Genomic DNA, 12887 nt, shown 5'->3' on the forward strand with positions numbered 1-12887 from the left:
ATTTTCTTATTTAACCTTTTGAAACATTAACAGAATTGGATAAAAATTTTAGTATTTCAGGAAATCAATTTACATTAAAAGATGGATTATTAATTTTTATTAGAAAAATTCTTTTTTAATTTTGAATTTTTTACCAAAATTTAAGTTATATATTATATACCATAAGAATGTTGAATATGGTATTTTTGAAATGTCTTTAATAAGGATGAATTAGAGTAGATATTATTTATTATAAACATTTACCTTCTTGGAAAACACTACTTCAAGAAGATTTAAACAAATAATTTAAGAAAATAATTAAAAAATTGTTTAATTTTAATTCAAATAGATATTTTTAATAATTTATTGTTTGAAATATTAAGTGTTTTAACACTTTGAATATCTTGTGTTATAATTTAAAAATCTTTTTAACTTATATTTTAGGTTACCATGAATAATAATTCAACTCTTAGTGATTCAAGTCTTACAAACAATTTTAATAATAATGATTCTGAGGAAAAATCATTATCAGATATATTAAATATTCCTCTTCCAAAAAGTAAATTTAATGTTATTTTTGATGTACTTAATGTCAAAGTTGATGATTTACTTGGTAAGTTATAAATATTTATATAATTATTTTGTTGTAGAATATAAATCAGATCCAAAGGTTAACGATTTACTTAAACATAAAATTGCCCAAGTAATTGTTGAAGAATTTAATGAAGGAAAAAATAAGAACTCTAATTTATCTAAAAATGTAAAATTGGAATGTTTTATTGATTTTATAAATAGAAATTTTGATTGTTCTGAAAATAAGTTAATGGATTTAATTGGCACCAATTTTATGGAATTCTTACGTTCACAAATTGGTAAGCAATATTTTAATGTTTTTTGGAGTAGTGAGGAAAAAGATTACATTGTTTCTATTACTACAGCCATTCCAAGTAATATTCCAGAAAAATTAATTAATTTTTCTGAAAATAGTTCAATAAATTGTGAAAATACTGAAAAAGTAAATTCACCAACATTTGGAGAACAAATTAAAGAACAATCTTTTTCTAATATTTCTCATCCTCCAAACTATAGATTTTCAAAACAAATGCCTATGTTAAATTCTGGAAAATCAAATATGATTGTACCAATTATAAATCTTTTAAACAATCCAAAACCAACTTATTATATGGATGAACTTGAACCTTCTTCAAGAATTATTATGGGGAAAATAATGATTTATTTTTGTTATTATTTGGCTCTTCCAAGAAAAGAAATAGTTACAAATCATTTTAAAGAAAATATGACACTTTTTTCTGGCTATACTTTTAATAAAGATTGGTATAGACTTCTTTTTGCCAAAACAACAATGGCAAAGATGTTTAGTGAAATTTTTTTTAATGAAATAACTTGCCAATCTGGATATACTGGTGGTGCAGCTGTTTTTATTTTAATTAATGAGGAAGAACTTTGGTCTAGAATTGAAGAAAATATATTAATTTACAACAGTTTTGGAGTCCACCAAATTGATCTTAATAAGTTAAAAACTGTTAAAATTCAAGGAAGTCGTTATTTACTTGATGCAAAAAATTGGATACCTGTTGGTGCAAATGCAATAACTCTTTTTGGTTTTAATGCTAGAGGTATATACTTAAATTAATAAAATTTAAATTTTTTTATAATTAAATTTTATTGATTCTTTTTTTATTATAAATGAATAAATTTTTTTTTAAAACTTTTTTGTTCAACTATAATTTTTAATTATTTTCTAAGTGTATGGGATCTCTTTTAGAGTCATGACGTACTGAATTAATAAAAAATAAAATAAAAAACTATTTGAAAATTTTTTAAAAATTTGAATAAATATACAGTGATTTGAATATTTGATAGTTGATAAACAGTAGAAAAAGGTTTAAAAAAAGTTTAAGAAAAATTAATATTCTAAACCTAATTTTGAATAGAAATCGAATGAAACTGGTTCCATCTTCATAGGATAATTATTTTCTGAGATATTGAAAAATCGGGAACAATGAATATTTTAGAAAAATTTCCGCCTTTGATCATATCTTTCTTCAAAATCATGATAAATGCAATCAGATTTCTGCAATTCACTTCAAATGAGTTTTCAAATGGGGTCTATCTTCAAAATTTTTTTATATATTTAAGTACTTGCGAGATATAAAAAAATGGTGACAATAGATTACGCGCGAAAAAGTACCAAGCATAGTATTTCAAGAACGGTTGAAAATTTTAAAATGTTTTCAACGTAAGATATACCTTAAATTATAAAAGAAGCACAGCGCATCAAGTTTCATGAATCTGTGACCTCATAAACTTGAGTTATCACTAAATTCTTGAAACTTTTTTTTAAATATATTTCTTATCTTATCTTCATTTTTATAAGTCCTATAAAGATGTAAATAAGCTTAGTGAATTTCACGTACAAAATTGATCTAGAAAAAAATATTTATTTTTAAAATTTACAATATTATCATAAAAATCGAGATTTAAAAAAAATATTCCAACATTTCACCCCTCAACTTGAATCCTTAAAAACTTTTGAAGTTTCAATTTTATAATATTGTTGATTATATTCAAAATTCATCCAATTTCAAGGGCTATCGAATGAATATAGTAGGATATTCAATTTCCAAAAAAAGTTGTTTTTCTTTGTTCACATTTTTGGTGGTAAAGTCGGAAATTTAAAATATTTTTAGCCTATTTCTGGATTTCTGAAAATATTAATGCTATAGCTATGAAAATTATTTATCTAGAACTACTTTTGAATAGAAATCGAATGAAATTAGTCCCATCTTCATAGGATAAGTATTTGCTGAGATATTGAAAAGTCAGAAACAATGAATATTTTAGAAAAATTTTCGCCTCTGTTCATAACTCGCTTCAAAATCAAGATAAATGCAATCAGATTCCTGCAATCGTTTTCTAATGAGTTTTCAAATGGGGTCTACCTTCAAAATTTTTTTAAATCTTTAATCACTTTCGAGATGTAAAAAAATGATGACAATGGATTACGCGCGAAAAAGTATCAAGCTCAGTATTTCAAGAACGGTTGAAAATTTTAAAATGTTTTCAACGTAAGGTATACCTTAAATTATAAAAGAAGCACAGCGCATCAAGTTTCATGAACCTGTGACCTCATAAACTTGAGTTATCACTAAATTCTTGAAACTTTTTTTTAAATATATTTCTTATCATATATTCATTTTTAGAAGTCTTATGAAGATGTGAATAGACTTAATGAATTTCTTGTAAAAAATTGATCTAGAAACAACTGTTTATTTGTAAAATATCTCATTGTATCATAGAAGTTGAAATTTACATAAAAATATTCCCCAATTTCGCCTTTCAACTTTGAATCTTTATAACTCCTGAAGTTTCAATTTTTGAATATTGTTGATTATATGCAAAATTCATCTCGTTTTTATGGCTATCGAATGACTATAGTAGTATATTCAAATTTCAAAAAAAGTTGTTTTTTTTTAATTACTTATTCTTCTTTATCATTTTAGTATAAAAATTTTTTATTAAATCAACATTGTAATTTAAAAAAAAATACATAATTTTATTATTCAAATATTCAAAAATAATTTCTAGAACTTCAGTTACTTTATAATTAAGCCAATGTATGTTTTTTTTCATACGTTATTTGCACTTACATTGATCATTAAATTAATACTTTTCTATTTAAATATAGTTTAATTGATAATTTTTAACTATTTAAATTTAAAGAACATCAATATTTTTTTTTTATAATATATTACTTAACATTTTTAAGTAATCATTAATCTGCATAATAAATATTACGAAAAAAAAATATATGTATAAAAATACAATTTTAAAATATTTACATTCATATATATATTATTATATTAATTTAGAAAATGTTATAAGTATGAGTATGACGTTATTGAAGTAACAACATATGCCATATTCTTTATTTTATAAAGATGAGTCATATATAATAAAATCAGGCACTATCAATTAAACTCAGAGGTTTATTTTGTTGATAAAGATATATTTTATGTTAAATAATTAAAAATAAAAGATATAAAAGCAATAATATTAAATAAAAATTTAGTTACTTTAAAAATATAAATGAATATTATTCTTTTTATTTTAATAAATATATCCTTTATCTGGGGTAAGTTTATAAAATTAAATATTATAATAATTGCTTTTTTTTTTAAATACAGGATATACTTTTAAATGTTTGGATAATTGTGAATGTGATACTGATACTGAAATTATTCATTGTCATAATTTAGGATTAGAAAAAATTACATTTCCTACTAAAAGATTACGTGGATTTATTGTACTTGGATTGACGCATAATAATTTTCATTATCTTCCCTCTGAAGAGGCACTTTTAGAAAAATTTCCTGATCTTAAAGGAATTGATATTGAAGGAAATAGTGCATTTGACTGTGATACATTACCACATTATAAAAAACTTGCAATTTTTAGTGATTGTGGTAAATCAACAACAGCCGGAAACAATACTATTGATGATTTTCATATTATTGCAATTAATGCACCAACAGATGATTGTGATTTTGAATGTCAAGTTTTAAGACATACTAAATCACTATCTGAGTATGTTCAACATTTATGGAAACTTATATTAATAAAAATTGAAGAACTTAAAAAAAGTAAAACATGGAAAGATGTAAAAAATTTGTATAAAGCTTTAAAAGACTCAATAGTACATCATCTAAATATATAATAATTACTTTTATTTCTATCTTTTTTTATATTAAATGTTTTTATAATTAAACTAAAATTTCCGATCTTTCATTTTTAACTAATTTTGTTGGAATGACATCATACTCTAGATACATGAATAATTTGAATAATTCAGATTCTGATTGTTCAAAGATTCTAATATAATCAAGATGACTAAAACCATGTTTAGCATTAAGGTAACTTTTTGAATGTATTAAAAATAATCCATGATCTCTTGAAATTTGTCTTCTATGAAAATCATTCATTGCATTAATATCATACTTGTCATCAGAATCAGTAAAGATTGACAAAATATTATTAGAATCATTTTGACCATTAATTATTTTTTTTAAACCTCTAATTTGATGATTAAAATGTCTATTAAAACAATCAGAATTTAAACGAAGGCAAATCAAGACAGCATCAATGGTAAAATATTGTTTTGAATTAACAAGTGGTTTAATATAAGTATGATATAATTGTTTATATGTAAATTGACCACCATTATCATCACCAACACATCCAGGTGTATCAATTATTACAAAATTGTATGGAAGTAGTGAATTATTAAATTGATATGTTATAATTTCATGTTGTTTTCGATGTAATTCAGATGGAAATTTAACTACTAATCTTAATAATGTACTACGATCAGTACCATATAAGTAGTTACAAATTCTATTAACAAGTGATGTTTTACCACAATTTGGTAATCCAAAAAGTAAAATTGTTTTAAATTGATCTGTCTTTGATTCACCACCAATAATAATTTTTTTGGTATTTGTTATAGGACATATTGTTTCTATCATTTTTGGTTTATATAATGTAAGATCTTCATATGTTTCATCAATTACAGATTCTTGAACTAATTTATCTTTCCAATATCTAAGTTTATTAGTATTTTTTTCACACTCAGAACCATAAACATATGAATTTGGAGTTTGTCTAGGATGATTTTCATGTAATAATGAAGTATTATTTTTTATTTTACGTAAATCTAGTATACTTTCAGCATTATTATCATTTTTATTATATTCCTCATAAACAGATGGTTCATAGTGTGATGTTTTTTTTGAATGATAATATGTTGGTGAATTATGTTTTTCTAAATTATTATTATCAACTACCTTGTCATTGGATAATGATTCAAGACAAGAAAAGAAATTTTTTTCACACTCCTGACGACGAGTTATTTCATAAGCAATTTCTTTTTCTTGATTATGTGATTCTGAAAATACATTGTTTTTTGTTTTTTCTATTTGAATTATTTTACCAGGAAGTTCATTTCTATCAACAACTTCAGCTTTTAAAGATGATTTAAAATCAGAGAATGATGATGATCTTGATTCTTTATTTCTTGAAAGAATTCCATCATTAGGCTTTTCAAAAGTATTTTTTTCTACTTCATAATATGTTGTGGATTTAACTATACCATTTGAATTTTCCACACTTTTTTCATCTATTATTTTTTCTGATGAAGCATATTTCTCTTTCAAATATTTGAAATCAATACGAGCATCTTTAGGTAAATCAATAGTATCATTATTTAAATTTTTACTAAGTTTTTCTAAAAGTTTAGTTTTTTTTGATAATAAAATTACATCATTGTGAACTGATCGTGTAAGATTATCTAGCTCAAGAGTATTTTTTTGTAAATCATTTATGTTGTTTTTATGGAAAGTAGTATTTTCTAGGGAATGATTTTGTTTTACAATATTATCAATATTGTTTTCTTTATGTTTTAAGGTTTCTGATGACTCATATAATGTTTTTTCTGATTTTTCATCATGTAATTTTCTAGTAAAATATTGATCTTGTTGAAGATTGTTCTTTTCAAAAGTTTCAATATTATTATTGTTTTCAATTTTTTTAAAATAAGTAACATTATCATTTTCAGTGATAGTTGTTGTCATTATCTTATTATCTTTAATAGTTCTTGCTGGAGGAATAGGTGCTGGAAATGATTTATTGGATTTAAAAGTTGAAGATGTCATAGTACTTGAAGCAAGAGACTTTGTTGAGTTGCATAATTCTTTATTAATATTTCTCATATGATCATAATCATATGTTTCATGTTTTAATGATAAATTGTCATGTACACTTTTGTTTTCTATTGTATTTTTGTCAAAAGATAAAACTGTTTCATTGTCATGATCAAAATTATTTTGTACAGGAGTTTGGCATTCAATTTTGTCATTTGACTTATTTGAATGAATACTTTTAAATGAATAATGTGAAAGATTACTTTTAGTTAAATTATTTGAATGATTACTTTTAATAGAATGATTAGAATTAACTGAATGTCTTTTTTCAACTAAAAAACCATTTTCACTAAAATTTTTACCACTTTCATGGGCATTAGTTTCGTATTCAGAATGTTCAATGGAGACATACCCATTTTCTAATACCTTCTCAATAAAATTATTTTGATTTTCAGAGTGTGTACAATTTATGTGGTTAGATTTGGTTAAATCATCGCAACTTTTATGAATAGATGAATATTTGTTTTCTGATAAATTGTTATTACTAGACAAAATTTCTTCAAATTTTTTAACTTGAGATTTTACACTTTCGCTTAATGTTATTTCTGAATCAAATTTACTTTTATCTAGAAGTAAAATTTTTCCTTTTTTTATTACTTTACCACAGTTAATACATTCATGTTCTAATATTCTTATTGAATGGCAATGACAATCATCAATATTATTTTCTTCAATCATTCTAAAAAAAAGAAAAAATTAGAAAATAAAGTAACAAAAAAATGTTTTTAGAAACTTAATAAACAAATATAAATTAATTAAATGAATGTAATACAACCTATTTTTTTATCTTTTTAAACTAATTTCTAGAAATATTAGATAATATATCAAAGTTGTTAATACTGATAATGTTAACCATTAATGAAAGAAATCTAAAATGATTGTGACTAATTTACAAAAATATTATCAATATAAGAAATTATTCTATGATGTATTATCTAAATTAATACTTTAATTATAAACTATTTTATTATCACTCATAATAAATTAGCATTTTTAATGATAAAATTATTAGTATTATGTTATCAAATATTCTTTTATGACAAATTTTTGTAAAAATTTTTCATTATATTACATTGATAACATAAAGGAACAACAGAATTATTTTGTATGGAAGAAGTATATTTTTAATTGTTGAATAGTCAAAGATCGTTCCTAATAATTGACACCAGTTTTTACGTTCTACTCTGAACTTTTTTTATCTCTTTAAATAAACTTTTGCCAAAAGATTAGGAAAAAAAAATGATGTTAAATGTGCTTTTTAATTGTTAATGATTAGGTGATTGAAACATGTATATTTTAAAGAATAAAAAAATTTTATTGCATAATATTTTTTATCTTAAAAAATAGTGTAGTGTTTTTTAATTTAACAGTATAAATGATTTTTTAAAATAATCTAGAAATATTTTATTGAAAAGTTTGTTAGAAATAAAAAATTATTTATTACAAAAAGAATATAATAATTTTTTTGCAAATTATCAGTTAGATAAAACTTATATCAAATTCATAGCATAAAAATCAATGAAAATTTATTTTGCTTATTATAGTTAGTATTATAAAAGTTTAAAAAATACAATATTATATATAATTTTTTAACAATTATTATAAAAAAACTTTTTGTTTAGAGGATAACTAATTTATACATAAAAAAGAAACTAAATGAAATAATAATAAACCTTTAATAAAACTTTTTTGTAGAATATTCTTTTCATCAACAAAAATCATATTATAAATAACTATAATTAAAATATATTATCATTAATAAAAATAATGCATAATAAGTTTATAAAGTATTTTGTTTTTATCAATAATTTCACCATAAAAGTTGCTTTCATCTATTTCATATTTATAGTATAAAAATTTATAATGATGTCATCTTTTTGTTATTATCAAAAATTATTATAAATATTCTTAAAAGTTACAAGTTTTAATAAAAATACAAATATTATTATGAAATAATATGATTTTATAAGTAAAGTATTTTTTTTTAGCATTCTTCAAATTTTTTAAATAAATAATATATGTCTTTTAAATATTATTTATTTTTCTATGTTATTTGTATTAGTACCATTTTTGATTGACTTTATAAGTGATAAAAAAAAAAATTATTTTAAGAAAACAAAATTAATAATCAACTATATATTTATTTATATGAATTATAATAATTGTTTAAAATGAATAACTAATGAAAAAAAAATTTTTTTTAATCTAAAATTTAATAAAACTTTATAAAACTTTGATATATCTAGTATTCATGAATTGTCTCAAATCTTCCTTGTTTCTTTTTTAATAATATGGGTAAATTATTTTGTAAAGTAGTAAATAATCGATCAGAAGCAGCTTCTGTTTCATTAAAAAGATAAATTTTATCTAATGTTTTTTTTCCTTCAAAATTTGTTTCATATATATTTGATGTTATTCTAAATATATCTGCATACCAATTAGCTCTTCTTTTAGTATTTTTTCTCATATTACTTTCATTTCTGTAGTGATCATTGGTAGAATCATTATGATCATATACTCCATGAAGATTTTCAGTAAAGTAATTTAATTTAGAGAATGCCTTTGCATTTGTTACAATTGGATACAAATTTTTATTTTCATAGTTTCCACAAAATATTCTTCTAATTCCACTTACCTGACGATAAAATTTGGAATTCCATATATCATCTTCATCTCTTACAACAATACCGACTCCATGTATAAGGATTCTATTAGCTTTAGAAATGTAATTTTTTAAATAAATTTCATAAAGTGACTTATAGGAAAATGTTTCAGCTGATGGTTTAGTACAATCAAATCCTGGAGTATCAACTATTGTAAATTTATGTCCTAAAATTGTATTGTTAAATTCATATGTTACAATATTTTTTGTTGATTCAATTTCATCAGGAGAATTAACAACAAAACGGAAGTTACATTCACGACCAACTCCATAAAGTATGTTACAATAATTATTAACAAGTGTTGTTTTTCCAGATCCTTTTGTTCCAAAAAGAATAATTTTCTTAAATAAATATAATTTATTATTTTATTAATTTTTTTTTTTACTTACTTTATCATTAACTGATTTATTTTGACTACCACCAATAATTATTTTTACTCCTCCAGTATATTTGCATACAATTTGAGTCATTTGTGGTTTAATTAAATAATATCCATTACATCTACCATTATAATCCATTTTATTATCTAATTGATATTCGGTAATTTTTTTAATTTCATTATAATTTTTTTTTTCAATAACATGTTTTTTTGTTGGATAACCATATGAAAGTGTTGTATCAATTGATTTTATTGATCCAGCTTTTCTTTTTGATTTATAAAGTAATGATAAATTATTACTGTTTTGAGTAATTGTATTATCATTATATATTTGTTTACTTATTTCACTATCATTTATGGAGTGTTTTGATGAATTTTTAGCTGATGAATAATTTAAGGATTTTGATTGCCTTGGTTTGATTGATGGAACTTTTTCTACAGAACAATTAGAAATTGTTGAAACATTTGAAATTACAGAGTAATTAATAGAATTTTTTTTAGGAGAAATGATATTTCTATCAATATTTGAATGAATTGAAGATTTATGTGAATGGTTAACTATCTTATTTTCACTATGTATTTCATTTGAAGAATTGTGATGAGTATTAGATTTTTCGTTATGGAAACTAATTTCACTATTTGTTTTTGATTTTTTAATTGAATTTGTCTTTTTTCCAGTAGTATGTTCAACATCTTCAAAACATAAAGGAGAATTGTAGTAAATATTACACTCATTAGATGGATTTTTTAAAACATCATCATTAGGTTCTAAAATTTCTTCATAAAATGTGGTTGTTATAATATTTTCTTTATGAACATTTTCTATATTTGTAGTTGTTAAATTGTGAGTACTATTTTTAATAGTAACTGATTCCATAATGACATTTTCTTCACCATGTTTATTAGAGTTTGAATGGATATGTTTATGATTATCTAAATGAGAATTGTTATTTTCATCCTCAAAATGATTTAATTTTTTTTCTCCAACAAGATCCTCTACAGTACTAATAGTACCTTTAATTTCTTCTACAAGATTTTCAATACTACTCTTAATTTTTTTTCCATGAATATTTTCAAGTATATCAGTTTTATCACCTACTGATTCTTTATCAGGAATATAATAACCCAAGTATGTTTCTTCTTTTCCACAAATTTGTCTACAATCATCATTACATACATGAATGTATTCCAATGGTTCGCTTTTCAATTCGTTACCCGGATGAAGAATATCTACATGATTTCCATCCGATTTTTCATGTGATTCTACAGTGTTTACTATTTTATTTTCAATAGTCTCCATATGTTTTGTTTCAGTATTTGTTACTTCACTATGTGTTATTTCACTATGTGTTATTTCATTATGTGTCATTTCACTATGTGTCATTTCATTATGTGTTACTTCATTATGTGTCATTTCATTATTTATTGAATCAATTTCTTTTTCTATTTTTGTGGTTTCATTTAATATATGTTTTACATCAACTTTATGATGTTTAATTGATTCTGATGAACATTCTGATGAAAGATCTATTTGTTTTTCTTGAATTTCTTTTTCACAAATCTCACTATTGTTACATGAAGTGTCAGGTTCATTTTCCTCATCATGATGTGATTTAATGGAACCATTTACCATTACAAAATCTTCTTTAATAATATCTTGTTTAGGTTTAATAGAAACATTATTTGACAAAGCACTACTGCATCGACTACTTTTTCCAGATAATGTTTTTTTTGATTTAACTGAAACTTTTTCAGCCATTTGTTCTTTATGATTCTCTTTATGGATTATGTGATGATGATCTATCTCAGCAAGAACAGCATCAATCTCTTCAACATTTGCCGGTTTAAATTCAAATTGTTTTTTTTCCATATGTTCATTATAAACTGCATGCATCTCTTTTGAAACTAACTTTTTTTCTTTATTGTCAAGGCGTGAGGCACTCCTTACAGAAGCTTCATTTTTCTTTTTTGTATCCTTTTTCTTTTTTAAACACATATTTTTTTTTTAAAAAATATTTAATAAAACCCTACAATATTAAAATATAGAAAAAAAATTAAATATATGTTATAAAGTAAATGATAAAAATATAGGTAATTTATTTAAGTTTGACAACATAATTCATCATGAAAGAACAATGATTAAAAATTGACTTTGATTTGCTTTATGAATTTGGAGAATAAATTGTTTTACTACAAAGATTTGAAAGAGTCGTTTTAATTTACTGATAAGGAGAAGACGATAAGAATATTTAATCGACAACATCACTGAGTTTTCATAATGCAATGTAATTAAGCTGATTAAATAAAATACCACTAATTTTGATTCTCATATTTGTGTGATAAAAATGAAAAAAAAACTTAAAAAAGGTATTACATTATGTTTTATTATGACAATCCAATTAAATAATTCAAAATTTTATGATATATTTATAATGATTTTGTATACAATTTCAAACAGAATAGTATAATATGGAAAACTTTTTTAAATAACATTTATTAATAAAAATACATACTAAAGATATATTAATATTTATAAAATATAAATTATTTAATAATTTTTTATGGATATTTTTTGATAGACTATTATCCAGTAATAAAAATTATAAATTATAACTTTTTCTTTGTGGATTTTAAATAGAATTTATTTTAAAATCACACTTAAGTTTTTAATTAATGTATTTATTTTTCTTGCTTTTTTTAATCATTAACTATTATAAAAAATTCAAATACCAGTATTTTTTTATATTAAAAATATAAAAAAGTGATTATAAGTGAGTCAATATTATTACTAATTACAACAAAATCACAAATAGTTAAGATTAAAGAACAATCCAAAATTAAAGTGATTTTTTGTCTTCTATGTAATAAAATGATAAGAATAATTCCAAAAATAATATAAAAATTGATTAGATTATTCAATATATTATAATAAATGTATATGCTAGTTTTTTTTTCAAATCACATACTTACATTAAAGTAATTCCAATTATAAAATTCATCAATAAAAAATTACCATTATCAAAAAAGATATTTAAAACGCATTATAAATAAAAAATCAATTTTAATTATATTTCGTTTATAATTATA

General features: G+C 22.0%; 4 protein-coding genes across 4 annotated transcripts; 2 read left to right on the forward strand and 2 right to left on the reverse strand.

Moving 5' to 3' along the window:
• Positions 1-429: 429 nt before the first annotated feature.
• Positions 430-1633, forward strand: SRAE_2000252900 (Hypothetical protein; the record flags this gene model as incomplete). The annotated part of the gene is made up of 2 exons (XM_024653608.1): positions 430-592; positions 630-1633. The coding sequence occupies 2 exons, from the start codon at positions 430-432 to the stop codon at positions 1631-1633; spliced, it is 1167 nt and encodes a 388-aa protein (XP_024507067.1).
• Positions 1634-4089: 2456 nt separating this feature from the next.
• SRAE_2000253000 (Hypothetical protein) lies at positions 4090-4717 on the forward strand (the record flags this gene model as incomplete). The annotated part of the gene is made up of 2 exons (XM_024653609.1): positions 4090-4135; positions 4188-4717. 2 exons carry the CDS (start codon positions 4090-4092, stop codon positions 4715-4717), a joined length of 576 nt encoding a protein of 191 aa, XP_024507068.1.
• Positions 4718-4763: 46 nt separating this feature from the next.
• SRAE_2000253100 (GTP binding domain and P-loop containing nucleoside triphosphate hydrolase domain-containing protein) lies at positions 4764-7436 on the reverse strand (the record flags this gene model as incomplete). The annotated part of the gene is made up of 1 exon (XM_024653610.1): positions 4764-7436. One exon carries the CDS (start codon positions 7434-7436, stop codon positions 4764-4766), a length of 2673 nt encoding a protein of 890 aa, XP_024507069.1.
• A 1564-nt stretch (positions 7437-9000) lies between these two features.
• On the reverse strand, positions 9001-11796 carry SRAE_2000253200 (GTP binding domain and P-loop containing nucleoside triphosphate hydrolase domain-containing protein; the record flags this gene model as incomplete). Its single annotated transcript, XM_024653611.1, has 2 exons — positions 9001-9762; positions 9811-11796. The coding sequence occupies 2 exons, from the start codon at positions 11794-11796 to the stop codon at positions 9001-9003; spliced, it is 2748 nt and encodes a 915-aa protein (XP_024507070.1).
• Between the last annotated feature and the right edge of the window lie 1091 nt (positions 11797-12887).

The sequence above is a fragment of the Strongyloides ratti genome, assembly GCF_001040885.1.
Source record: "Strongyloides ratti genome assembly S_ratti_ED321, chromosome : 2".
NCBI classification, from domain to species: Eukaryota; Metazoa; Nematoda; class Chromadorea; order Rhabditida; family Strongyloididae; genus Strongyloides; species Strongyloides ratti.